The sequence below is a fragment of the Trypanosoma melophagium genome (assembly GCF_022059095.1).
Source record: "Trypanosoma melophagium isolate St. Kilda chromosome Unknown ctg5segment0, whole genome shotgun sequence".
In the NCBI taxonomy this organism is placed as follows: domain Eukaryota; phylum Euglenozoa; class Kinetoplastea; order Trypanosomatida; family Trypanosomatidae; genus Trypanosoma; species Trypanosoma melophagium.
Genome location: NW_027125187.1, coordinates 864,349 through 889,952, shown reverse-complemented (window position 1 = coordinate 889,952; position 25,604 = coordinate 864,349). Strand labels below are relative to the sequence as shown.

Here is a 25,604-nt window from a genome sequence, read left to right as displayed (position 1 = left end):
AATAAGAAAAACGTAGAAAAAACAAAAAGTTTGCATCGAACAAAGACGTTGTATGTGAACCTCTATATCTACTTTTTTTACCATTAGAAGCCCATAAACATAGAAAAAAAAAAGATGAAATAAAGTAAAATATGCAACTAACAACGCAATAATAAGCTAAAATTTGTAGTGCAAAAAGTAGAACTTAAAGGACAACGTCAACAGCATATGAGAAACCCCTACTACAGCCACAGTTCCTATAAACCACGCACGATTTAGTGTAGTCTTCCATATGTGCCAGAAATTAATAAGAAGATAGGCGGTTGACCACATCCCACCTAGCATTACAATAATCCACTGAAATACAGAAATTGGTATAGTGCAGAGGATTGCCATCGGTAGAAATATAAACATACTATACCCATAAAGACATAGTGTGTCCGTCAACGATACTGGAATTCCTTTGTATTTCATAATGCCCCACACAATGCAACCAAATCCAAAGCAATAGAGGTACATAACGATGCATGCCACAGAAGCCACAGAAAAATCATATTTCCACTTTTTATCCTTGTTAGAGCTATCGTGGCCAAACGCAATTTTACTCATAATATTACTTACAATACCAAGCGTCATCCATAACGTTGTGCATATCCAAAAGGGGCCGTAGAGATCTGGTTTACGAGATAGTGTAACACCAGCCTCCTGTAGATCATAAGAAGGCGTTTGCGCAGCGGGATTGCACCAATCACGCTCCATTAAAAAATCTGGAGGGTTTATCGGCACCAGAGTGTTACTCATACGTAAAAGTACGAGACGAGTATCAACGTCAAAAAACTGCTGGTAGAACTCAATCGTCCAAAATTTAGATGTTGGTGCAACCTGTTCTTGCTGTTGAATTGGAGGGATTTGGGTATTCTGCGGTAGAGGCGATGCTGGTGGCGGTGCTGCGGTGGAATATGAAGGTCCGCTATAAAACCCTTGTTGAGATGTATTTCCTCCAGAGCTGATAGATAAATCCTTTGATTGCCATGATTGATTCGGCTGCTCTGCGGTAGTGTATGATGCCTGTGTTTGTGCAAATGGAGTTATCATCGTGTTGTGTATCGGTACGGCAGCGGGTGATGGGGGATTCGGGCGGTTTGCGGTAGTATTAGTAGTAGTACTATTAGTATTAGTAGTAGCAGGGGATTTGGGCAGACTTTCCTCCTTAAAAGGATCGTCCTGCTGCTCGTATGGGTTTGCCATAAAGTTCCGTGATCTCTATTCTGTAGGATGGGAACGGGAGGATATACAATGGCATTAGAGATTTGAATAATAAAGAAGCGACGCAGCGAAAAGAAAAAAAAGGTGGGGGGGAAAAAGCAAAAATGTATGAGAGGGGGAAAAAAAACACAAATTAAAAAAAAAACAATGAAAAAAACAACAACCAAGAACCATAGATGTCAAGCAAAAAAAGAAGAGAAACGACATATTATAAGAAATCGCGAAAAAAAAGACGACATAAAGGGAAAAAAAAAGATGTAAAACAGAAGAATGAGAAAGAATATCACCACGGAAAAAGAAAAGTGTCTCACCAAATAGTTGTCGCGTCTTCATTTGATAAGTATCCCTTTATTTATTCATTATGCTCTTTTTTTCTTTTTTTTTCTCTTAATCCCCTCTCTTCATCTCCTTCTTTCTTCTTCTCTCTCTTTCTTTCCATTACAGAGGGGTAAAACCAATGCGTGACGAAAGAGCAGTAATGAGAATGAGTTTCATAGAATTTAATGTCAAATATATCAATATTAGCGTCGCCTGAGGCGCATTGTGATGGTGACAGCGCTGGCAAGCAGTGCGGCTCCACAAATAACACCACCGATACGCTTCATTTTGAGTTGCTGCTTCTCCTTTTGGACCAAACTAGCGTACTTTGCATCAATGGCCTCCTGAAGCGCCTTCTCCGTTTCCAGTTTTATCGCAGGATTGTTGTACCACTCGATCTGTGTAATGCCGCAGGTATCCGACAGCACAGCCTCTGTGAGCCGCTGCGCGTCCGCATCTGACAACTTGCATGAACAGAGATCGAGTGATTGCAAATGCCGCATGTGGCGTGCGTGTTGTGTGAGTGCACTTCTGCCGGTGTTCCCGACTGCGGCATTGCAGCCGAGATCCAAATGCCGCAGGCGTGTGCTGCGGGTGTGTGCAACGGCCTCTGCAATGGCGGCAAATCCAACATCGGCGATTTTATTAACGGAGAGTGTGAGGGACTCCAGACGCGATGCGGGCGGGAGAATGAGATGTTCTGCAACCGCAACTGCCCCCGCATCGCCAACGCCATTATCACTGATGTCCAGCGAGCGGAGTGTTGGGTGATCGCGCAGTGCCTTCGCGAGCAGAACAGCACCCGCGTCTCCAAGAAGATTGAACGCCAACTGCAGTTCCCGCACGTAATTGCTAGAGACAACACCATCGCAGAGAGTTGGAAGGCCCCGTGGGGTCAAATGATTGGAAACCAAGAAGAGTGATTCTATACGACTCTCCTGTAGTAAGTATGCCACATGCAGCAATGACTCATCAAGAATACTATTTTCATTTAAATCAAGGTAGCGTAGTTTTGGACAGTGCTGCATAAGCGCCTTGCAGAGGTGCTCTGCGCCTCGTGGTCCCATTCGGTTGTCTTTCAAATCCAATTCCTCCAAGTTGATCATTCGAGATATATGTTTATCCACCATATCTATCAAAGACTCGGCAGATATATTGTTTCCCGATAAATCCAGCGAACGGACGAGTGCATGATCACTAACCACTGTTGCAAGAGGCGTTGTGGTAAGATCATTATATGAAAGATCAATATCCACCATTTTGCCTCACTACGTCCACCAATACTATTATTACTTTGTTGTGTAGGAATAAATAAATAAATAAATAAATAAATAAATAATAATAATAATAATAATAATAATAATAATAATAATAATAATAATAATAATAATAAAAGATTCAAAAAAAAAGGAGTATTCGTCATAAAAACAAAACAAAAAAATTATAATCTGAAGGCAAACGCCGAGAATATTATATTTTTTTTCTTTATCTTCTCAATCACACAAGGGAACATAAACATTATATATATATATATCGCTTTACTCGTTTATTTTATATTACGTTAGTGTTGTTTTTATGCCGAAAGGTTAAGAATGGCAGAAGAACACCATTCCAGCGACCGATAGGCAATCCTCTTAAGTCCTACACGAAGTATGGTGCTGAGTTTCTTATTAACTGAAAGAATCTCCCCATCTGCATCATCTTTTTTCTCTGTTCCCACAGTACTGTCAGCTCTCAAAGATTCTTCATCCTCTTCTAATGATGTTGATGACAAGTCCAGGATACATTTTACTGTTTCATCAATTGTTGTGATAACACGCAACTCAGTACTTCTACTCAAAGGCAAAAACGGGCCTTCACGCTCCATTTTATCAAACTCCTCCACCTCTGCAAGATGCACTCGCAATAGTGCAATAAGAGCCGGTGGTGGGTGTCCATTGTAACCAATCCAACAGCGACCAACAAGATGAAGTGCGTACTTTGTTACAACTGCCGCCCGCCGCTCATCCCACTTATCACCGGCAGCTGTTATTGGTGCATCGAAGGGAAATGGTAACTTGTCATACTCATTATTCTCAATAACAAAGCCGTAGAACTGTAGCAGTTCCCAGTTTTGTAGAGGACCGTAACTCATCCATAACTCATGACCAACATCTTCAGCCTTTAAACTAGGTCCAATCTGCATTACAAAATCCCCGTTATTTGGTTCGACCTTCCGTACAAGCACATTAGAACGATTATTGTGATTAATCATATCCGCAGTTGGCACCAATGATAGTACAATTCGTTCATCAACACAAAGATTAAAGGCACGTGAATCAAAGGTAGCACGGGCCCACATTACTGCCTCAACGCTAAATTGATCCAAAAAATCATCTTTTGCAAGTCCACTGCGTCCTTCAAGAGCTTCATATATTATCGGTAGCACAGACATGATTTCCGTGTGAAATTGCAATAACTGCGCCCTCTTGGCTAACACATCATCTAACACATCGAGGCCTTCGAGTTCTGCAAGATCCTCCCAGTCCCAGAAACTTGGTACAGTAGGATACGCAGTAGGACATGATGATATCAATTCACGCCAATGTGATGCATCTTTTGCCACATAGCGTTCGTAAATAAGAGCAAGAACTAACAGTGGTTCATCATTGGTAAAGATATCAGATAATTCGGTAGAGGAATGAACAACTCGTCCAATTTCACTAAATTCCACAACAGTATCAATAAAGAACATGGAATTACGAGGTACACGCAGAAGATCTGCAAATGCCGGTAACGGTGTGTTGCAAACAAGAGAACCCTCCACTCCTGTAGAAGCGGGGATAACAAGGTACGGAAGATTATTGGACTCTTTAACGTTACTATCATGTGATTTCACAAGCGGTAAAGAATTTAACGGTTTTACTATCTTGTTAAGATGATATTCTAGTGCTTCATACAACTGAGATACGGTGTTTTTGTCACTCAACTGTTCAATCCATGATCGCAGTAACTTTACAGCAAGCTGTTCGTTCCATAAATCAAGAGGAGATTGGAAGGCCTCTAGAAAGAAGTTTGAAAGGTGTTCCCATAATACACGCTGGTCCGCCGCAATAATACGACAGATGCTCATCAAAGTAGCAAAATCATCACATTTCTTTATATTAAAATCACTAAGATTCAAATAAAAACGTTTCACTGCAGCACACTCACTTTCATCTAGTTTTACCTCAAACCACTTTTTCAATTCCACTTCCATTTTTTCGTTTTCCTTTTAAACTTTAGAGAGTACAAAGGTCGAAAGAAAAAAAGAAAGAAGAAAAAAATGAAAGATTGAGAAAACAAAAAGAAGAAAGAAAAAGAATACATAAGGTATAAAAAGAAAATCAAATAGATGATGATAGGTTTGTGTATAAATAGAAGAATCACCGTATTTCTCTTTATAACGAAGCAAAATAGTAGTACTGACTATTTCCACATCACCTTTTTCGTTTCCACTTGTTTTTTTCTTTTGGGTGGTGGGGAATTTTCTGCTGTAAATAGTATCCAATACCCAGTGAACCATTAGTTTTAAAAAGAAAAATGAAGTTTTTTAACCTCGCAAAAACGTTCTTGCAAATACGTATAGACATCAGGTCGCTGACGTCTTTTCTCAGCGTACTTACTTTTCTCATTTTCCGCTTGTTTCGCTGCTCTGCTGATCTCTCGTAGAATTCCCCATACAACCTTTCCTGAAACCCAATTAACCCCCCACATTGGCGCATGTGGTAACTTTGGGTCAACATTAATAACGAATGAAAGTCTACAGTGCGATGGGTTAAGGGCTTCTATTACAAATCCACCGTATTCCACATGAAGTCGTACGTATTCATTAGGCTTGGGTAGTTGAAATCCAGGTGGTATTGGGCCATCTTCGCGAAAACTACGAGAGACAATAATAACACGTTTGTTTAAAGAAAGATCATCTACTCCAAATCCTTCTAGAAATATATCACGATTTGTAAAAGGCCATGGTACACGAATAGCCAATTGGGATGCCTTATGAAATCGAGTTAACTCCCCTTGAACTGTAGAGTGAAAACAAAAAGGAAACCATTCAGTAAAGAGATCTGGTTCCATTAACACTCCCATAAGATATATAATACTGTTTGGCACTTCACCAATAACTTTGAATAGATGTGATTTTGTTTTTTCATCGTATCGATAATAGGTACCACTATCATTACTACCTCCGGACCCTACTAATCGCCAAGCTGTCTTATCAGCAATGTCATCAAGAAGCTGACGGCAGCATTCTACCTTCTCTACTGACACCTGGTATAATTTAGACTCACGAATAAAGCTCATAAACAGCTTGAGACTAAGCGAGGAGGGTGAGGCAGTAGCCAAGGTATTTACAGAGTTCGTCGGTTTGGCAATTACAGGTTCTAGCGATAGATTTGATTCTATAGATTCTGCACACATATTAAGTATAGAATTAATGGTTGATTGAACCTCAAAATGACGATCATTAGCAAATAACTCTTCTGCAAGTCTTAACTCTGAACGAACACTTTCCTGTAATTGCTTTGGGAGAAACATGATAAGACGCTTGCATAACTGTTCATCGAAGAGAACAGGAACGTTATCTGCCATATTGACGAAATTTGGCACACGTCTTGTCAAGAACGAAAAACACAAAAAAAAACAAGAGGGGAGAGAAGGCAAAAAAAAAAAAACATAACAACTAATCATAACAATAACACCAACAATTATTATTTTGTTTTTTTTCTCTTTATCACAAACGCAAAAACAGAGCATATCATTGGCTTCTCCATTTGAATCTATTTTTCTTCCTTCCCGTATGTACGTTTTAAAACTTTGATGGCATAAGCGCTCACGCCCCGCGAACAACAAAAAAAAAACACACACACACAGACACAGACATCTATATTTATATTTCTTCACGCAACAAAGAGACTTCGTTCATTTTTCTTTTTTTTTTTGTTCCTATTTCCCCTTAATGTTTTTTAGTTATTTTTCTTCTTCTTTATTCCCTTCCATTTTCCTCATGTGTACATTCTGCTAGGCATACCCCTCCCTTCTCACTCGGCGTCTCCCCCTTCGCGGATGTGGCAGTTTGCCATTCTCTCGAGTACGCCGACGACGGCGGAGTTGTCCTTGTCGCCCTCGCCGTGCTGCAGCATGGCCTGGAAGAGCTGGGCGTTGACGGCGGTGGTGGGCAGCGGGGCGCCGAACTCCCTCGCGGACTCCATCACGATGGCCAAGTCTTTGCTCTGCAGGGCGGCCTTAAAGCCGGGCTCGCGGTTGCCGGCGAAGAGGCGCTGCGGCTTCACGTCGAGCGTCCAGCACTGCGCCGCCCCGCCCTTCACCGCCGACACCACCCGCCGGCCGTCGACGCCGCACTTCTCCGCAAACACGAGCATCTCGCCCATCGCGACCATCTGCGCGGCGACCATGATTTGATTCGCCGCCTTGCACACCTGCCCGGCGCCGCTCTCGCCAACGTGCGTGATGGTCGTCCCCACCGCCCGCAGCACCGGCATCACCCGCTCCAGCGCCGCCGCATCGCCGCCGACCATCACCGTCAGTGTGCCGTTGCGGGCGCCAATATCACCGCCAGACACCGGCGCGTCCAGGCACTGCACTTGTTTCTCCGCCCACAGCCGCCGCGCAATCTCACGCGCCACGGAGGGCTTAATGGTGCTGTTGTCCACCACCACACTGCCAGCGCGAACCCCAGTACTCACCCCATTGTTGCCAAAGATCACCTCATGCACATCCTGGGAGTCCGAGACGTTTGTGAAAATCACATCCACCAAACTCGCAAGCTCCGCAGGAGAGGTGGCAGCATGAGCCCCTTGCGACACAAGCTCATCCATCTTTGACCTGGTACGATTAAATACCACAAGGGGGAAACCAGCCTTAAGGATATTTCCTGCCATAGACTTCCCCATGAGACCAAGTCCAATGTAACCAACCTTTAGTGACATCTTGAATTATCTGAAATGAATAGATTTTTTCCTTACGTTATTTTTTTTTTGTTTTATTTCAACGGAATACAAAAACACAAGCAAAAAAAGCAAAAAAAGCAAAAAAAGCAACAAAAAAATGGAAACAAAAGAAAGGAAAAACAAAGAACATTTGGAAGGTTCTCTCCCTCAAGGTAGCAAAACAAAAAGAAAAAAAGACTATGAAAAATTAAGAATAACAAGAACAGAATAAAAAAAAAAGAGAGCGATACCCAAATACACACAGCTTCAAACAAGGATAGTTAAAATAAAAACGAATTATCATTAGAAATAATATCTCATTACCAATAATGTAGGCTGTAGTTATGAAAGCAAGTAGAATTCTCGTTGTATATCTTTCTGTAAACCATCAAAGCACGCCACTAGGGGAATTTCAAGCAACTCTTCAACACCCATTGACTTTACAGATTCAGAAGTCCATGATTCTAACTTTGAGTGAAATACATTAAAAGCTATCCGGCTTATCCTTGGTGCAATACCAAGTCGTGCACGCACATTAGACATATGCATAGACATTTCTTTGGATACTTGAAACACAAATACACGCACCGGTAGTGGACTACAATTTGGCATAAACTCCTTTACCACACGAATGTACTGCATACATTCACTATGAGAAGGATTCGTATTATCAATAACAACACTCTTACCGGTTTTCCACCATTTTTTCATCTCCATCAAACATTTTTCTTTTGTTTTAAGTGTGTCACGATTAATATGCACGTATCCTGCCGGTTCAAAGAAACGTTTAAAAAATGTAGTTTTCCCACACCCAGGATATCCAACAAATATTACCATCTCTTGTGAAACACGAATAAATGTGGCTGGAGTTGGAATTTCAAAAATATTTTTTGTACTATCAGCAGCTGTTATGCGTTTCACCGTAAGGTTGTCATAAGAAGAAGGTAATTTCTTTAGTTCATCAGGTCCTACGCCTCCCCAGTCTATCTCACAAGACTTTGTTGAAAGTTTCAATAGTCGAGTGGAAAGAATTTTCCCAATACCACCCTTAGAATGTTCATGGCGTTGATGACAATGTTTGTCATCATTCTCTAGTAGTTCCGTAATAGGGCATTGGTAGATTTGCTCTGGAGTAAGAAAAGGAATTTCGATATTAAAGGCAAACTTGCGATCAGAACAGCTAAAATCTTTCTTTCTTCCTGCAAGAGTACGTACTTTCCGTCCGGCGGCATCCCCAACGTAAAAAACAAATCCGGGTAATTCATTATTTAAGGAAATTTCCTTTCCCAAAGCGGTACTCGAGTGTTCCTGCAATAATTTCCACATCCCCACATTCAGTTTTCGCCACACATCTTCCTTTGTAGAAACAAAGGCTGCTAATGGCATTTCTAGCACTTTACTCAATCCTATAATCTTCCGCTTGATAGCATCCGCTTTCTTTTCATTCCAACCCTTTCCACCTATGCCGGACTGATTGCTCAATACAAACACCATAAATCCCGCATCATGCAAGTAACGTAAATGCCGTGGAACTGTTGGCAAGAGCCATTTCCAATCCGTGGGATCATCACGTGGGAATACCGCTCCATTGCGAGGCATGATAAGAGTGTCATCCAAGTCAAAGGCCGCCACCTTAAGGCAGAGTTTCCCTCCAGGAACAACAGCTAGTGAACTTCGCACAATATGAGCTGATGGTAGTAACGCCAACACCGAATTATGAAGAAGACTCCAATCAGAAAAGGAAGGGATTGGAAGAATGTTGTCTTTAACAGATTTTGGTGAAATACTCCTGGCACGTTTCATCGCCTTAAAATCCTCTTCTTGCTCTCGTTCTTCCACAGAAATAAATAAATAAATAAATAAATAAATAAATAATAATAATAATAATAATAATAATAATAATAATAATAATAATAAACAAAAGGAAATCAACTGCAGTGCGTATTCAGATGATTCAAGTAATGAATCCCTAACCGCTACTTTCTTCCTTTCTTTCTATCTATCCCCCAAGCAAAAAAAAGGAAAGAAGAAATAAAAGTTAGATGTTGTATTTCAATTCGCTTTTTTATTATTATCTCTTTATTTTTCTATCTTCCCTTCATTTTTCTTCTTGTTGTTCTTTTCATTCAGTCCCTTTTTTTTTTTACTCGATGTCTAATTTTCTCTTTTCTTCACCCCTCTCTCCTCTCTCATTTCTTGTTTCCTGTCACATGTATTCTTTTTTTGTTTTTTGTACTTGCTGTGAAGCCCTAATTTCCTGCTGCAATATTTCCATCTTTTTAACCACACCAAAGGTAGCCTTAAAGACCTTCTTCAACTCATCCGGGCCCATTGCCAGAAAGACCATCACATCAATCTCCTCCCGTTCCACTATGGGTGATAACGAGCTCATTCCTCTCTTCTCAAGATGACGTTTCAACTGCTGTACACCAGCTGCGCCCTCTGTGCTACTGGACGCTGTTGATGTTGATGTGTTTGGTGTTTTGGATGATTTTGACTGACGCACATTATCTTTGGGAAGAACATCAGGGGGAAGTGTAGCGGCACTTTGGGCGAGTGCACGTGCGAGTCTACCGGTGTAAAATCCATTTGCCCAACTCTTATAGGCATCTAGTACTACCTCTGAAGTCTTCTCTACGGCGGTGTTGGTGAATAGAATCTCCTTCATAATCTTCTCCTCTAACATTGAACTCCATTTATTCATATCCCGAACAGTGTCTGTAGATAAACGTCTACCAAGTCTACTTCGCAGTTCTTCCAACTTTTCTATGGTTTGTTGCAGTCGCCCAATATACCCATCCGCACCACCGGGAACTTCACCATAGCACGTTGTCAGTACGCGCTGCGCCTCGGGAAACTTCTGCAGTACAGTTGAAACCCGTTCGAACAACTCCTTCACATGCCACACCTCCAATAAAGGAGAACCGCTTGGTCTCAGCGAGGCGAGAAGGTCCGGCAGCAACAACAGAGCGGCGGCATCCGCCTCGTGGACAACAAAGGGCAGCCAGGGAAAGTGTACACCAGCAGAAGGACCTACAAAGAGAGCCTGAAATGCAGCATCATATAAGAATAACCCATAGGACTCAAAATGTTTCAATTTATTTTTACGCTCCCGCCGCCATCTCTCACGCATTTGTGTGAGATCACCACTCGCCACAAGTAACTCTCGGCTTTCAGCAAAAATTGAAACCCTTGATCCATCCTCTATTACAAGAAGATTGGTCTGTGGTAAATCAGCAAACCCAATCGAACTAGCTGTGATTTGTTCATCATTCTCACACAGAGCTTTCCTCATCCCTGCACAAAAGTCACCATCTGAAAGGAATGCAGCTGTTAATGGACTGCACGCTACTTTTAACTGTGGTAAACGATTTACTAGTTCTTTTACAACGTGAGCAGCGAAGGGGTGTAACTCTGGAATGACTAAAGTTTGTATGCCATCAAAAGGGATCCCCATACCACCACGTTTCAGAGAACTACTTAAAACATTATCGGCAAAATAGGAGGCCTGTGATGCATTCTGTGCAAAAGGAATACCAATAAGAGCACTTTGAGCCTGACGAAACGAAACATCATCACCTTCTGTAGAAGTAAGCAAGTAACTACCATTTGTTAACGGTGCCTCACCCTCAAGTGAGGCATCAACAAGTAGTGTTGCGTGTCTTCGGCTTTTTTCAAAATCACAAGTTACGTACAAACCAGGAGGTGCATGTCGCAGGTAGGCCGGTGTTCGACGAACCGTGTTAATGAGGTTTGGCAACATCTTGTGGCACACCTGAGTAAAGCGCAACATCTATCAGAAAAGATGATATTGTGGTAAGGGTGATTTCGTCTGTGTACGCCCACTCTCGTACGTACGCACTTATTTTTGCGCGTTTGTGTGCGTATATGACTGTGACTAGAATGAGGAAGAAACATCCATTAGATGAATGTATAGGAAGGGAAAAAAAAAAGAAACAAGAACAACTCTATATTGGTATGGGAGTAAAAAAACACAAAGAGAGAGAAAAAAAACGAAACAAAGAAAAAAAAAGAGTGACTTCCATGTAGACACCAATGTGGATCTGTGTAATTATGCACGTTTTCTTTTTGACCGCAGGAAGCGAAAAATAACATGGTATTCCGGAGACATTATAAAAGCAGGGGCAGTGGTTCTGGTAATGATGTGATTAGTTTCTTTTTTTTTTCTTTCGCTTTGCCTGCCCTCACCATCTCTGTTTTTCCTCTTCCACTCGATACCTTTCCTCACTTACGCCAGGGTTCTTTAGATGATTTGGCGTAGTACCCGCCCATTACACCAAAGAACACACCAAGAACTGCACCAAACGTTGTGCCGCCTTCATTCTTTCCGCCTTCAAATACAACAAGCGCACCACTCACCGCTGCAGCTGAAAGAGTAGCAGCAGCAATTGTTGAGCTCACCGGTGTGACAAGGAGGTGAAAGATGCCGAGGATTGTAACGCTGGTGGAAAGTGCAGCAAACGACCCCACAACAATCTTATCTGTAAACCGTCGCTTTGACAGCTGCAACGGAGTAAAATTATTAGAGACCGTTGTAACTAAAGAACGATGACGTAACATCAGAATAGACCGATCGCCTTTTTTTCTTTTTTTCTTTGTGTGTGTCTTATTTATTTTTTGCTTTCCTTTTTCGTTTTTTTTTACTTGTTGTTAGATCTTGCCTTAATTTTATTCTTCTATGGGGAAAAACGCAAAGAGGCGCCCCTGATAAATTCTCATTCAAAAATAAAGGATAGAGAATATATGTCATGAGAATAAAAACAACAAAAAAAAGGGAAACATAAACAGTTAAGTAATAAAACCAAATCTGTTTTTTTTTTTTTACCCTTCTTCTTTTCTTTTTTACAAGAAAAAAAAATTCACTTTATGCTGCTTCTCCTGACAGTTGAGAAATATGTATTACACGTATTTGGAATTTATTCTTCCTTCTCTTTGTATTCACTACTCTTTCGTTCTGCTGATTGTATCGTTTTTTCCCATTTTTTTCTTTTTTTTTGCTAAGGGAGAAGAAGAGGAAGGGTTTACTTCAATTCAGGCAATACGAAATTAAGAGATATCTGGATGTAGAATTAGATACGCTCTACACAAAGTGAATACCATTTGTTGTAAAACGGCAAAGAAGATCTGTAATAGCCTCTTGATCTAGTACCCGTGCACGTTTTTCAAATACCGGATTTTGAATCACTGATTCCAATAATTCTTTGAACTCTGCGAGACTCTTCACCTCTTTTGCCCCCTCCATCTTTTGGTAGCTGCAGTACTTCTCATACAATGTCTGTAGTGCATTTTTCGTACGAAAGATAGATGATACCTTCTTATTTTTTCTGTTAAAAATGAATTTAACAAGTCCATCCCATTCTTCGAAATCAACATTTGGGGCCGGATGTTTTGGATCAAGACGAATAACACTTGATTCTACCTTTGGTGGAGGATTAAAACTGTTCTTACTGATTTTCATTAAATGACTGCAGCGTGCCAGTAACTGAGAATTCACAGAAAGACGGCAATACGCCTCTGAACCAGGCTGCGCACACACACGAAGCGCAAACTCTCGCTGAAACATCAGTACAGCACACTTAAATGTCGGTTTTTTCAGCAATTTGAAAACAAGAGCAGAGGAAATGGCATATGGCACATTAGCCACACACTTATCAAAGAAAGGAAACGCATGATCTAGACAGTTTCCACGAATCACCTGTAGTTTCGCCGCGAGTGGGGTGTTCTGAAATCGCTTGTTTAGTTCTGCCACCATTCGAGGATCAACTTCAAACGCAATAACTCGTTTAGCCGTTTGGAGTAATTTCTCCGTGAGATTCCCTGTTCCAGGGCCAATCTCCAACACCACATCGGTGGGTTTAATCGCCGCCTTCTCAACAATAGCGGCAATAACAAGCGGATTCTTCAGAATGTGTTGACCAAAACCCTTATTAAAGACCATACCACTTTGACTGCCGCCTGTTTTTATTCCAACTTGCTTCTCGCTCTTCTTCGATGCTTTGCGTGTAGAAGTCTTTCCAAGTGTTGTCACTTCCGTCGCAAACTTAAGTTTCGCTGAAGTTGCGTGCAGCGGGGCGGCGCTAATGACGCCCATAGAAACACTACGCGGCTCCTTCGGCATCCTACAAACCCCTATGCGTGTTCTAAAAAAAATATATATGTATATATATATATATGAATTAAAGTGCATATAAAAGAAAAAGGCAAAAGAAAAGTAAACAAGTATACAATTTTATAAACAAAAATAAAAGAGACAGACAGAGAGAGATAGAGAGAGAGTTTTAAAAAAAAAAGTAAACAAATATATATATTATTTTTTCTCGAGAAAAAAAACGATCGTTGGCATCTCTTCAATAGGAAAAAAAAAGAGTTCTTTTTGAAGATCCTAAGAATAGAAATACTGAGACAGATAAATAGGCAGACAGACATACAAAGAGAAAGAGAGAATGAAAGAAAGGTTTAACCATCACAAAGGAAAGCACACAGTACAAGAGCTACAAAACCACCTACGCCACACCGTTACGGTCATACCGATTGCTCATCTCTGGATGCACAGGAATGACAGCAGTGGAAAAAAAACCCTCTCGGTCATCCAAATTTCTTGATGGAGTTAAGGGCTCTACAACAGTGGGTGTCTCGCAATAGACTACGGAAGCATTGCGTGGTGATACATCAGGTAGGGAACAAGTACCACAGGAACCAAGAGCAGCAAGACTTGTGCCGACACCAGTAGTCTTGTTGTTGTTGCTGCCATTACTATTCCTCATGTTGTTAGTGGGATACTCACTTGACATTCGCACGTCAGAACTCCAGCAGCTTTTCATAAATGAGACTGCCTCCGTAGTGGCAGTTGGAGAAGTCTCAGGAATAAGATAAAATCTTGGAGAATTACCATCTTCTACAAACTGTTGCAGAAAAGCGATTGCATCCCGCGCAGAAAAGCTCATTTCCGGCTACACCAAATGGAATAAATATTCTTTTTTTTAATCTGTGTGTTAATAACAAGAGAAGCAGAGACGCACAATTAATCAAGTTTCTTCCAACACCCACCATTTACTTTTTATTTCATATTGTTCCCATCAAAGCTTTCTCTTTTTTTTGTTTTGCATCCTTTGCAAACATTATCTTCACCTGCATTCTTCTTCGTTTGTTTGTATTTTTTTCTTTTCTTCTTCCCTCCACTAAAGAATGTCGAAAAGTCACTGAGTTTAAAACCCCCTCCCATAGTATTCATCATCTTTACCTCCGACATCCCCTCACCTTTCTTTTGCGTGTGTGCATGTCATGAGAAATTCAGCACATAAAAATACGTGCTTACTGTCAATTACAAGAAAGAAAATAAAAACCAACTTTTTTTTTCTTATGAAGTTTTACACGGTATTGTCCAACCTTTCCACATTAAATCCGTGTGTTTTAACATCTGCTGTCTTGTCATCAACATTATCATCTACAAATGCCGGCGCAGATTCATCCTCTTTTTTCGTTAAAGAGAGTTTGTCTACGACAATACCACTATTAATTTCGCCATCTACAACTCTGTGACACGCAACCCCATTATAAATATTATTCTCCTCTGTTGCAGATACACCATTTGTTTTTTCACTAATAGGACTAATAGGGGATGCACCTACAGGTGCAGGTACAATTGTTGCTGCTTCTGGTGGTGTTGGAGGTGGCGGCGATGATGATCGGATGGGTTTTGGTGTCTTACATGCGAAGCACTTTGCTGAGTTGGGTTTATTCATATATGTACAAATATGACACGACCATGTTGATGGTTTCACCTGCGCTGGTGAGTCCTTTGCTGATCGCCTAATTGGACTAATTAATATAATATCCTCTGGACGTGGTTCGATGAAGGTGACTTTCTTATTTTCCACCTCTATAGATCGCAGTAGACTCCTTCCTGTACACTTCTCCACTGCCCCCACTAGCGTGGTGAGGCTGCGGAGCTCCGGATCGTCGGCGAACATGCGTGAGTACTCCAGCACCGTGAGCCGCGCGAGTCGGCGTGTGCGCCGCTGCTCCTCCGTCTCTGCCCTTGCGGCCGCGAGGCGCACGAGTTGGGCGTGCAGGGCGGTGTCGCGGGCCATCGCGCGGTGGAAGGCGTAACCGCCGGCGTCGACGAGGCGCTCGAGGAGGCGGAGGCGCCGTTGGGCGGCAAGCGGCGGGGCGTCCGTGAGGCCGTCGCGGAGAACCGCGAGGACAACCGCCGGGTGCCGCTCCGCCAGCGCGAGGGCCTCCGCGAGGGACCCGCCGGCCGCGAGGGTTGCGGAGACATGCAGCCGCAGCCGCGCATCCGCGAGTGTCCGCCGCAGGAACTCCATTGCTCGCCACCGCACAAGCTAGGAGAAACTAGGGAAATAATAAAAGAGAGAAAGAATAAGAAAAGAGATTACTTGGAGGGCAATAAATGCATAGATTGTAATAAAGGTACAGATATATATATATATATATATATATATATATTACTGTTGGTTACAGTCCATCTGGTTGTAAAAATAGCTAAATACTGTGTAACTTTTTGTTTTTTTCTTGCTTGTTTTCGTTTGTATAGTCACTCAGGGCTCCGAATCGTGCGTTCTCGGCGCATCCGTTGTTCCGCTCGTCGGCGTGCTAATGCAGTGAAATTTGCGTCTACACCCGGTTCCCACACTGGTGAACTCATCAAATTCCTGTTTTCCACCAAAAATTGCTCATTTCTTGCATTATTCTCCACTCTAGACTTCCACCTGGGCGTCCGTAAAAAATCCCGGCGGAGGGCACAGTGCTCACGCACGGCATTAATATGCGCCATATCGTATGGCGTCCTATGCTGCTCACTATTATCAAGGTATTCACGTTCAAATAATTGTAGATCGATAACTTTTACTCTTTCTGCTTCCTTCTGATGTTTCTGCTGTTGTAACTTGTACGTTGTAGCATTCGATGTACTTAGTCGAGTGAGGTCAATACGACATGCACTACTAGCATAGGGAAACGTGGTTCCTTGCGTCAAAGATGTCTCTTCTTTCCAATCTATTCTCCTGGCATTTATTATTATTACTATTATTTATTATTATTATTATTATTATTATTATTATTATTATTATTATTATTATTATTATTATTATTATTATTATTATTATTATTATTATTATTATTATTATTATTATTATTATTATTATTATTATTATTATTATTATTATTATTATTATTATTATTATTATTATTATCGCAACTACATGTGAGACTCACAAGTTTGTTTTGTGAAATGCCAAAAACCCTTCTTTTTGAAGGGGATTGACCATCCAAAGAGGCCTCATTGAGCATAAAGCAGTTTACTGCTCTGGGACGTAACGAGAGAACATGTTATTTGTGAGGAAATTAACAATACAAAAATAATAACAAGTAATAGAAAGCAAGAATTTCAATATGGTTAACTCAAGTCAGAATGAATTTTTCTCCGACTCAAATTCCCGTTTTTTTTTCTTCTTGACTTTTTCTCATTTCCTTTTTGCTCTCACTCATTGTTTTTCTTTTATTTTGTAGTATATTAGCAGAGGAAAAAAAATAATAATCAAATAATATCATTTCTGCCCAAATTGATACTTTGGGAGTGACTCCGCATATGGAGCGGTGTGTACACTACAAAGCGGTTGGTCCACTTCCCCGTGCACTTTTCGCAGTTCCGGATGCAGATACTCCGTGTAGCGTCTAGTATACATATCGTAGAGTGTCATTAACAGAGCTGCTGGTACAGCATTCAGAACAGGACGACCAGTGAAGAAACCATCGTATATTTTTGTAATACCATGTCGTGCTCGTATTTCTGCAATGTATGAACGATACGTGATAGTTTGTCTTCGTGTCGCTTGATTTCGAAGATGTAATTGATACTTCAGAGACATAAAAGGATATTGTAGTAGTTGACCCAAGAAGACACCTAGATGACAATAGAGGAAAAGGAGAAAGTTGTTATGATAAACACCATCGTAACGAGTTGCATTATATACACCAAACTGAGCAGCATATTGTACCATTCTTCCACATGCTGCTGCAGTAAAGCCGCGGTAAATACCGAGTAATACAGAAGGCTTTTCACGCAAGGCTGTCTTTAAAACATCGCCAGCGTTCCTAAACTGTTTTGGGACTTCAAGCACATCCGCGGTGGCGCGGAGCACATCATATGGGTGACGCACCGCAGCATACGCAACACCTGTGAGACCCCCAGCAATAAATCCTCTTATCGTATTAGTGTTTCTATTCTTGTTCGTTTTGTTAGCACTCAATGAGAGTGCATTACGTAACGTTGTAAATACGGAAAGAAGAAAAACATACTCTGATGTGCTTAAGAGTATAGAGTGACCAGTAAACCAACGGGTACTAAATAGTGTACGAAAAAAATGTGCACGTTTATCCGATGCGTAAATACGATTGGATTCACCTGGTACATCTGTTACAAAATAAAATGATTCTAGTTTTGCGATAGGCTGTTTTAAACAAGCAGTAACAACAGAAACTGCTAATATGACAGCAGTGTGTTGAAGTGATGTGAGTCGCGGTTCTGTATACCCGTGGACACGCAGAAGTGGACCTGTGAACTCCGCCGATGTGCGGTAGCCGAACGATGTGTGATACCCCGCCGTGCCGGTAGTCGCCTGCATGGCCGCTTTACCACTCCTTTTTCATTATTAACGATCGCATAGAGAGAAAGAAAGAAAGAAAAAGAATAAGAAAGAGGATTTAATAATAATAATAATAATAATAATAATAATAATAATAATAATAATAATAATAATAATAATAATAATAAGAATAAGAATAAGAATAATATGCTGTCATTAATTATTCCATACAAAATCACCATTAGAATAAAGACCAATTACACCCATCAACAGAGCGTGTACACTGGGAGAAATCTTGTTCCCCCTTTTCTCTTACTGCCTCTTGTTCTGCAGTCATGCAAGGGAAGGTAGAGAAAGAATCCAAAGAACGAAAAAAAAAAACAAATTGATTATAGAAATGATAAACATTCTTCACTGTTATTATGCATTTTTTGCTGCATTTACTGCTGTTTTTTTATTTAATGACTTTAGTCTTTTTTTATTAAAGTATTCTCATAGAAGTTCGTCACTAATTGTCACCTTTTATGTCACGTCAAATTACTTTTACGATATGTGCTTAATGCCTCCATCATGCGTACCCGCACGTTTGTCATCCGCTCCTCCAGTTCCACTAGAGCAAGATCTTTTTCCATGCAAACGCGTTGCTCTTCATCTAGTCGTTTACGAAGTGTGGCAACTTCATCAGCGAAACCTTCAATAGATTTATGTAATTGAGTCACTAAAGAAGAAGGTAAAGTATGCTGAAGATTGGGACTTTCCGAAACGGCCTTATGTTCTAAAGGTACGGCAGATCCACGAGATAATCCTGATTGTTCTTCATCAAATGTACGCAATTACATTATATCATTTGCGTAAATATCTATAGTTTTTTATCTGCCATTTATGGGAGAAGTACTCTGAATTATTGTAGTGCGATGTGGCGTACGGTGTGATGGTGATACTATCAAACAGTTGCTGTGCCTATTATAACTGTTATCTCTGGTGTTTATATTGGTATTGGCGTTGATATTTTGATTGATGTTTGCATGTACACCTGCTGCTGCAACAGCGAGGCGATATTCCTCGGCGAGTTTATCAGACGGTGTAGAGTACATTTTCTGTCCAACAACACCGTTTATATTATAGGGAATACACCACTGTTTTATCTTAGTTGTTGTGGTGGTGGTCGATGATGATGGTTCCCCGCAATTAAGAGAGAGAGAAAGATGACTTTCCTGCTACTCCAGATACAGTCAATAAGGTGTCTAGTATAAAACAAAGAAGGAAGAAAAGAAAAACAGATGTATATACATGGCAAGAAGAAGAGTAGAAAAAAGAAGAAGAGGAGGAGGAAGAAGAAAAAGAACAAGATAAAATGAAAGGAACAAGAGTAAGTGACATACAACATGCATAGACACAAAAAGACACTCAGATATGTACTTTCATCTCATTATATATATACTTTCATTTCTCTTGTGTGGGCATTCATAAACCCACCCACAAGCCTTTTATCCCAGATCTAATAGAATACGCAGGAAGAGAAATGGATAAATGGATGATTCAACACATATCGCAGTTTGCCTGTATGCATGCATGTGTGAATGTATGCACAAACGTGTCTAAACAAGAAAGAAAGTAAACTGTACCTGAGACTAATGAAAACTAACATAAAAGGTGACAGTACCTGTCACCAGATCCAAGACTTGTTGGAAAGACAGTGCTGCACAATCCCCTCCTTTCTAGAAGAAAAAATTTCTTCAAATAACTCTCTTACATCACGCTCAGCGTTTATGAGTGGACGATCTAAACGTCGCCCGGTTCCAAGATCAACTCCTGGCTTCATTTTGAAACTCCTAAGAGCCACACTTGCAACAGACGGTCGCTGTTTCTCACCTTGTTCTTCTTCCCCTTCTTCTTTAATACCATTTTGGTTTTCTTTTGTCTGTTGTTGTGGTGGTGGTGGTGTTGAAGAGAGCGCTTCTTGTTTCTCCAGACCAAGAATAGCGAGAAGCCGCTCAAGCTCTGTTGGCTGCAGCACCACCACCAGCGGTTCAGCAAGTACTACCAGACGGGTTGGCATGGTATCTGGATTTTCCGATAGTGTGGAGGAATAAACGCTATACCACGCATCCAGTGCCATGGCGGTGAGTTCACTTTTAATACGATCTTCCACGTCATCGTGCCGTCCATCCCTCTTCCCGGCGGAGTTCTTCTGCGATGCGAGCAGCGGGGGTTGCTGTGGGGCGGCGGAAGTGCCGCTCTGTGCGGCCTCCGTGCCTGCGGCGGTGGGCGCGGCTGCCATTAAATACCGCATGGCGTCGTGCAGCGGGTGGGCGGGGCCCTGGCGGGGGGAGTCCGCCGCTCGCGTCTCCGCCTTTGGCGTGAGTCCGAGTCGCTTAAACTCCCGCACATGTGAAGAGTTGCAGTAATATCCAAATTCATAGTCGCGTGAGAACTCAAAGAGTTGTTTATCCATCACCAGTAATCGTTGCTGACGTTCTCCTCGTTTGATGATACGATCTTTTGTAGATGATCCATCGTTTAATATTTCCGTACGCATAGAAAGCATTAAGGGAACACGCAAATTTCGAGGATTTAAACTATCACCTGAAACACGTAGGGAACTACACCAAAGTAACCAAACTCGATTGGCATCATCAACTTTAAAATTTAATACCATTCGGGTAATAAGTTTGCGGTCTGTAAAGTAAACGTGATCAACCACTTCACGGCAGATACGCTCTAGTCTGCCTTTTGATTCATCTGCAACAAGAGAAAGTTCACTTAGATTGCAATCCCCATCAAATGTGGCTGAACGAACATGAACCGGAGCTTGACTATCACCCAAATTATGCTTATTTGTCCGTTTATATACTACTGTCATAAGAGGAGACCACATTACTTGTAGTTGTGCATTTCTTCTCGTCGTGGTTTCACCTTTGGGAATAACAAACTTTTGTAGAATTCCATCAGGTTTTCGAGTATGACCAAATAGAAATTCACGAAGCGTTTCCGCTGTAAAATACTCCATATATGTAAGAAAAGACTCTTCTGAAGCTTCCCTACCATCTTGTGGGACACACGTTGTAAGAAACTGTGCCACCACATCACAACCATTCTGTGTTTGACTGAAATGCTGATAAATTGACTGCGCATCTAACATTCTACCTGGATGTTTGTTGATTTCTTTTGATTCTGCATCATATGTATACCACGCTCGAGGAAAATTGTGCTCATATACAACAGTATCGGGTAGTCTGACACTCTTAAGTGCACTCTCACTTCCCTTGTTCTTCTTCCATAAATGAACATAAAGGAGTGTTCGCAGCCCATCGCCCTCAAGTGCGTGGAACTTTACCCAATCATTGCTGTACTGTACTTTAGTCCCAGATGGTGATATGTAACCTTGGCGGTATGTTGGCACACCTGTGTGGGATGCTCTTCGCTGCATCTCCACCTACACGTGTTTGTTTTTTTTTTCGTGTTTTGTCTTGTTTTTTCTTTCTTTCTTCCTTTTTTTCGTTGTCTAATTTCTATTACTCTATTTTTATTTTGTTCTAGGGTTGGTTCTAATTCGCTCTCGATCCTCTACTTCCTTCCCTCTCTGACCTATGCAGCTCTATCAGGATACAAGGAGTGGTTGTTCAGTCAACGATAAGAAAAAAAGAGACACCATGAAAATAGAAAAGTAAACCAAAATAATAATAAAAAATAAATAAAAAAAAGATGGGGAGGACCGATTAAAAGGGAAATAAGGTGTGAAAACCCTTTACCCAGACAAAACCACACAAATTTCACACGCTTACTAACACACACACACACACATGTACCAGTGAAAATAAGAGAAGCGTGTTCAGTTTCCGTCTGTTGTTGTTGCCGTTGTTTTTTTTCTATTTTGTCTTTCTACTTTTCATTCGTAACCAAATCAGAGAAACGAAAGAAAAAACAAACAAACAAAAAACAAGCTGTACAAAGAAAGTGAACGCAGGGCAGAGATGATGCCACCACCACCACCACCAACAACAACAACAATAATAATAACAAAAAAGAAAAAAAAAACACACACACATAAGATCTGCTTCTAATCTTTCCTCCTTCTTTTCTTCCGTCCTTTCCGTTCCTTTCCCTCTCCCAACGAGTATTACCCACACTCTTACAGTGTGGATGCGATATGATCCCCACTACTCCCACTCACATTTCCTTCATTTCCGCCGTTTTCGCCGACGGGAAAGAGCGGTGAGGTGCCGGCGGCGGCGTACGCGACGACGGGGGAGGCGCCAAACGCATCGCGTCCCTCCGGGACGTACCAACTCGTCTCCACGCCCGTCGCGACCAGCCGCTCGAGCACCGCGCTGAACGTCCCCTCCCGCACCAACTGCTGATACTTGCGGTAGAGGCGGAGGGACGTGCGGGCGTCCTCGACCGAGTCGTGCTCCTCCTCCTGCACCCGCTCGCCCAGCACGTGATAGGCGAGGAAGCGGAGGGAGAGGTAGCGCCCGCCGGGTTTGTGGAACAGGATGAGGGTGTCAATCATTTGATCCGCGGGAACGGCAATATTGCACACACGGAAGTCTTGAAGAAGGCCGTGTCCAACAAAAATAACACCACGATCTACCAAAGCGCGTAGCTTTAGATAAGTCGCCTTCAGACTTGTTAGACATTTAGAAGACTTAAGTGGATCTAAATCACCTGGGTAAATACCACTGTATTGTGTCACATAGTCTTCAACAGTCTCTGGTGTGTGTACGTAATCATCAACAATTATACGCTCATCACCTGGAGCATTGCTAAGCACACAACTTAATCGTGCTAGTGCCATATGCGGTTTTTTCTGCGTCTGACCTAGTATCTCTGTTTTGATAGATTTACTACTCCAATTAAGCATCACATATTCAGCATCGATAGCCACTAAATCTTTAGGTTTAATGTCAAAATGTGATACTAACGGGGATTTGAAACGTTGTGTAAACGGATTACGTTGAAGTGGTTTTGATAAAACATCATTTAATAATAATGGTCCAAGTTTCTCAAACATATTAGGAGCACGTTTACCCTCAAGTATATCACAAGGCATTCTAGGCAAATTTTGAAGTGCATAATAGGCTATTACGGTACGATGTGATCGGAGAGCGGGTATTAAAGCGTCTAATTCTTGTTCTTCCATTGGTGTTGTCACACGGTAATCATTTACTAAGCTAAATCGATCTCCTAAAATACGTTGATGACTCACAAAATTTCCAGTGTCATCAGCATCATCTGAAAGATGAATTATATTACTGCACAATACATAATTAAATTCATTTTGAGGTTCACGAGTAATGCATAAAGACATTGGCGGTTTAAGTGTTCCACCTTCTGGATTAAGTCGTAATACAATTATTAACGGTAAACGTTGAATTCCCATACGATCATTAGATGTCTCAAGTTGTTTAAGAAGATGTTGTAAACCTTCATTAACTTTTAACGCAGAAGAAGGAACATCCCAATAAAAATTTGGTTCCACATGCTCTTTTCCAGAAGAAGAAAACACTGTACCAAAAAGAAAGCTAATAGATTTATCAAAATCAGAACATGGTTCTTTGTGATCCATAAAAGGATAGGCCTTCTCATCTTGAAGTGCTCGATCTAGTGCTTCAAGTAGTACATATTGCGCTGTATGCATTCTTTTAATTGCCTCATCTCGTGATTTGACATGCTCAAAGAGAGAGGCAGTAGAACGCACTCTGTACATGGTTCGTATTAAGTTTGAAACCTGTACAATTGGACTGAGACCTGCTGAAGATACCATTAGCATATTTGAGAAAATAAATGAAATCTCACAAGCTATGCAATATTCTCTTGAGCACAAATGATTAAGAATAACTCTTCGAATAGGATAGTCTGGAGGATGACAAAGGTAAAGTGACTGTAATAATGCTGTAATCCAACATTCAGGGAAGCTATTGTCCAAACCAACGATATCTCTTGGTATTTCATTAAAACTTCCCCAATCAAATCGTTGTTGCGAACCATAACAAACTTGATTAGCTGGATCAAGTGGAGCGTAGTCCATTGATTCACCACTACGTAAACCAAAATTATACCTTTTTTGATCCTTCTTTTTCTCTAAAAGAAGATGTTGCACAGCTGATGGATCATCACCAAGTTCAAGATTATATGGAAATGGATTCGGCAACTCAGAGGCAATTTTATCTTTTGCAACTGGTAAATAAGAATCCGAACGCAAGAATCCCCAACGATTTTGTACAATAGATCGTGATTCCACATTAAGACAACGTGTTGGTGGTGCAACAGATAATATCATATAATTATCTGGTGGCCAATTTGAAGCAAGCTCTTCAGGTGGTACAGATTCATCAAAACATGCGGATGTATCTCCCTCTTTCTTTTCTTCCCAACTTTGTGTAAAAACAGGACTCACTGGTCTTTGCGGTTGTTCAAATCGTGACATAACATAATCTTCACGAGTTGCCGGATGAGCAAGTGCTACAAAATAACCTTTATCATTACCAATAGCTGCACACATTCCATTTGGTGAAACAGCAACTGAAGTACAAGCATCGTCGATAAGTCCATTTGAACTATACACTGGTGTGGTTTGATCTAATTGAAGAATATGAAACCCACGTGATGTCAAGACAAATGCACGATCAGCTGAGACTCCAAAGGAATCACGGTAACGAAGTACTTGTGAAATACTGTCAGAAGGAATACTGCCAATTGTTATAACTGGTTCAGTCATTTTTCGTACATCATATACACGTACACTGCTTGTCATTGACTTTTCCAATACAGCAGCAATAACAGTATTATCATAAGCATCCATTGCAAGAACTCGATGACGTGAAGGAGGAACAGTTCCCACAACCTGAAGTTCATTAGCATCACGAACAACAATACTACCAGATGTGCTACCTGTGATAATCCATTTCTCTGTTTGTTGTAGAGCCACAACCTTTGATTCATTAAGAGGTACAGTTATATTTAATCCTACATTTTTATCATCAATAGTCATTCTAGTCAAACCAACATTTCCAGTAAAACTCACAACTCCTGTCTTTCCATTGGCGTAAAAAAGATCAATATAACTCTGTGACTGCGGGGGTAAAGGGCAACAAAAATAGGATGCCCCACCTCTCTTATACCCACGAATAACACTGCGATCTGCAACTGTCGCAATCTTTTCACCACTACTACCACCTTGCAGAAAGAAGATACCGGATATCGGTCGCGTTGAGGCCGAGAAAGAGGAATATGGTGTCCATGTAAGTGTATTCGTCTGGCTTTGAGTGGTGAAACTCATCAATCGGCCAAAGCTGTCACTTACCCATAGCAACTCTAGGTCTGGGTCAAACTCTACAGCGTTGATGATACCCACAGACGCCTGTTCGCTGCCACGCAGCTTCCAATGCACATTCATCTCTTGTTGTCAATTACGCAGTTTCCTACTCACTCCCCTCACTTA

The 25,604-nt window shown here is 41.3% G+C and overlaps 16 protein-coding genes across 16 annotated transcripts; all 16 read right to left on the bottom strand.

Annotated features, from left to right (window-relative positions):
- Positions 1 to 156: 156 nt before the first annotated feature.
- LSM04_003027 (Yip1 domain) lies at positions 157 to 1,227 on the bottom strand (the record flags this gene model as incomplete). The annotated part of the gene is made up of 1 exon (XM_067329840.1): positions 157 to 1,227. One exon carries the CDS (start codon positions 1,225 to 1,227, stop codon positions 157 to 159), a length of 1,071 nt encoding a protein of 356 aa, XP_067187291.1.
- Positions 1,228 to 1,766: 539 nt separating this feature from the next.
- On the bottom strand, positions 1,767 to 2,822 carry LSM04_004621 (Leucine-rich repeat; the record flags this gene model as incomplete). Its single annotated transcript, XM_067329839.1, has 1 exon — positions 1,767 to 2,822. One exon carries the CDS (start codon positions 2,820 to 2,822, stop codon positions 1,767 to 1,769), a length of 1,056 nt encoding a protein of 351 aa, XP_067187374.1.
- A 314-nt stretch (positions 2,823 to 3,136) lies between these two features.
- Positions 3,137 to 4,801, bottom strand: LSM04_003182 (Rubisco LSMT; the record flags this gene model as incomplete). The annotated part of the gene is made up of 1 exon (XM_067329838.1): positions 3,137 to 4,801. The coding sequence occupies one exon, from the start codon at positions 4,799 to 4,801 to the stop codon at positions 3,137 to 3,139; it is 1,665 nt and encodes a 554-aa protein (XP_067187298.1).
- A 311-nt stretch (positions 4,802 to 5,112) lies between these two features.
- On the bottom strand, positions 5,113 to 6,177 carry LSM04_006923 (uncharacterized protein; the record flags this gene model as incomplete). Its single annotated transcript, XM_067329837.1, has 1 exon — positions 5,113 to 6,177. One exon carries the CDS (start codon positions 6,175 to 6,177, stop codon positions 5,113 to 5,115), a length of 1,065 nt encoding a protein of 354 aa, XP_067187476.1.
- Positions 6,178 to 6,626: 449 nt separating this feature from the next.
- LSM04_002012 (3-hydroxyisobutyrate dehydrogenase) lies at positions 6,627 to 7,535 on the bottom strand (the record flags this gene model as incomplete). The annotated part of the gene is made up of 1 exon (XM_067329836.1): positions 6,627 to 7,535. One exon carries the CDS (start codon positions 7,533 to 7,535, stop codon positions 6,627 to 6,629), a length of 909 nt encoding a protein of 302 aa, XP_067187239.1.
- Positions 7,536 to 7,877: 342 nt separating this feature from the next.
- Positions 7,878 to 9,338, bottom strand: LSM04_008536 (Polynucleotide kinase 3 phosphatase; the record flags this gene model as incomplete). The annotated part of the gene is made up of 1 exon (XM_067329835.1): positions 7,878 to 9,338. One exon carries the CDS (start codon positions 9,336 to 9,338, stop codon positions 7,878 to 7,880), a length of 1,461 nt encoding a protein of 486 aa, XP_067187551.1.
- Positions 9,339 to 9,741: 403 nt separating this feature from the next.
- LSM04_008289 (uncharacterized protein) lies at positions 9,742 to 11,328 on the bottom strand (the record flags this gene model as incomplete). Its single annotated transcript, XM_067329834.1, has 1 exon — positions 9,742 to 11,328. One exon carries the CDS (start codon positions 11,326 to 11,328, stop codon positions 9,742 to 9,744), a length of 1,587 nt encoding a protein of 528 aa, XP_067187541.1.
- A 452-nt stretch (positions 11,329 to 11,780) lies between these two features.
- Positions 11,781 to 12,116, bottom strand: LSM04_003288 (uncharacterized protein; the record flags this gene model as incomplete). The annotated part of the gene is made up of 1 exon (XM_067329833.1): positions 11,781 to 12,116. One exon carries the CDS (start codon positions 12,114 to 12,116, stop codon positions 11,781 to 11,783), a length of 336 nt encoding a protein of 111 aa, XP_067187301.1.
- Positions 12,117 to 12,636: 520 nt separating this feature from the next.
- LSM04_007433 (Ribosomal RNA adenine methyltransferase KsgA/Erm) lies at positions 12,637 to 13,674 on the bottom strand (the record flags this gene model as incomplete). Its single annotated transcript, XM_067329831.1, has 1 exon — positions 12,637 to 13,674. The coding sequence occupies one exon, from the start codon at positions 13,672 to 13,674 to the stop codon at positions 12,637 to 12,639; it is 1,038 nt and encodes a 345-aa protein (XP_067187504.1).
- Positions 13,675 to 14,059: 385 nt separating this feature from the next.
- Positions 14,060 to 14,500, bottom strand: LSM04_000809 (uncharacterized protein; the record flags this gene model as incomplete). The annotated part of the gene is made up of 1 exon (XM_067329830.1): positions 14,060 to 14,500. One exon carries the CDS (start codon positions 14,498 to 14,500, stop codon positions 14,060 to 14,062), a length of 441 nt encoding a protein of 146 aa, XP_067187190.1.
- Positions 14,501 to 14,923: 423 nt separating this feature from the next.
- Positions 14,924 to 15,880, bottom strand: LSM04_002198 (zinc finger protein; the record flags this gene model as incomplete). Its single annotated transcript, XM_067329829.1, has 1 exon — positions 14,924 to 15,880. One exon carries the CDS (start codon positions 15,878 to 15,880, stop codon positions 14,924 to 14,926), a length of 957 nt encoding a protein of 318 aa, XP_067187253.1.
- A 230-nt stretch (positions 15,881 to 16,110) lies between these two features.
- Positions 16,111 to 16,903, bottom strand: LSM04_004265 (uncharacterized protein; the record flags this gene model as incomplete). Its single annotated transcript, XM_067329828.1, has 2 exons — positions 16,111 to 16,516; positions 16,878 to 16,903. The coding sequence occupies 2 exons, from the start codon at positions 16,901 to 16,903 to the stop codon at positions 16,111 to 16,113; spliced, it is 432 nt and encodes a 143-aa protein (XP_067187349.1).
- Positions 16,904 to 17,122: 219 nt separating this feature from the next.
- On the bottom strand, positions 17,123 to 18,199 carry LSM04_006199 (Mitochondrial substrate/solute carrier; the record flags this gene model as incomplete). The annotated part of the gene is made up of 1 exon (XM_067329827.1): positions 17,123 to 18,199. One exon carries the CDS (start codon positions 18,197 to 18,199, stop codon positions 17,123 to 17,125), a length of 1,077 nt encoding a protein of 358 aa, XP_067187445.1.
- A 488-nt stretch (positions 18,200 to 18,687) lies between these two features.
- On the bottom strand, positions 18,688 to 19,254 carry LSM04_003473 (uncharacterized protein; the record flags this gene model as incomplete). Its single annotated transcript, XM_067329826.1, has 2 exons — positions 18,688 to 18,965; positions 19,056 to 19,254. The coding sequence occupies 2 exons, from the start codon at positions 19,252 to 19,254 to the stop codon at positions 18,688 to 18,690; spliced, it is 477 nt and encodes a 158-aa protein (XP_067187310.1).
- Positions 19,255 to 19,826: 572 nt separating this feature from the next.
- LSM04_000582 (uncharacterized protein) lies at positions 19,827 to 21,590 on the bottom strand (the record flags this gene model as incomplete). Its single annotated transcript, XM_067329825.1, has 1 exon — positions 19,827 to 21,590. The coding sequence occupies one exon, from the start codon at positions 21,588 to 21,590 to the stop codon at positions 19,827 to 19,829; it is 1,764 nt and encodes a 587-aa protein (XP_067187174.1).
- A 702-nt stretch (positions 21,591 to 22,292) lies between these two features.
- LSM04_007418 (PAN2 domain) lies at positions 22,293 to 25,559 on the bottom strand (the record flags this gene model as incomplete). Its single annotated transcript, XM_067329824.1, has 1 exon — positions 22,293 to 25,559. One exon carries the CDS (start codon positions 25,557 to 25,559, stop codon positions 22,293 to 22,295), a length of 3,267 nt encoding a protein of 1,088 aa, XP_067187503.1.
- Between the last annotated feature and the right edge of the window lie 45 nt (positions 25,560 to 25,604).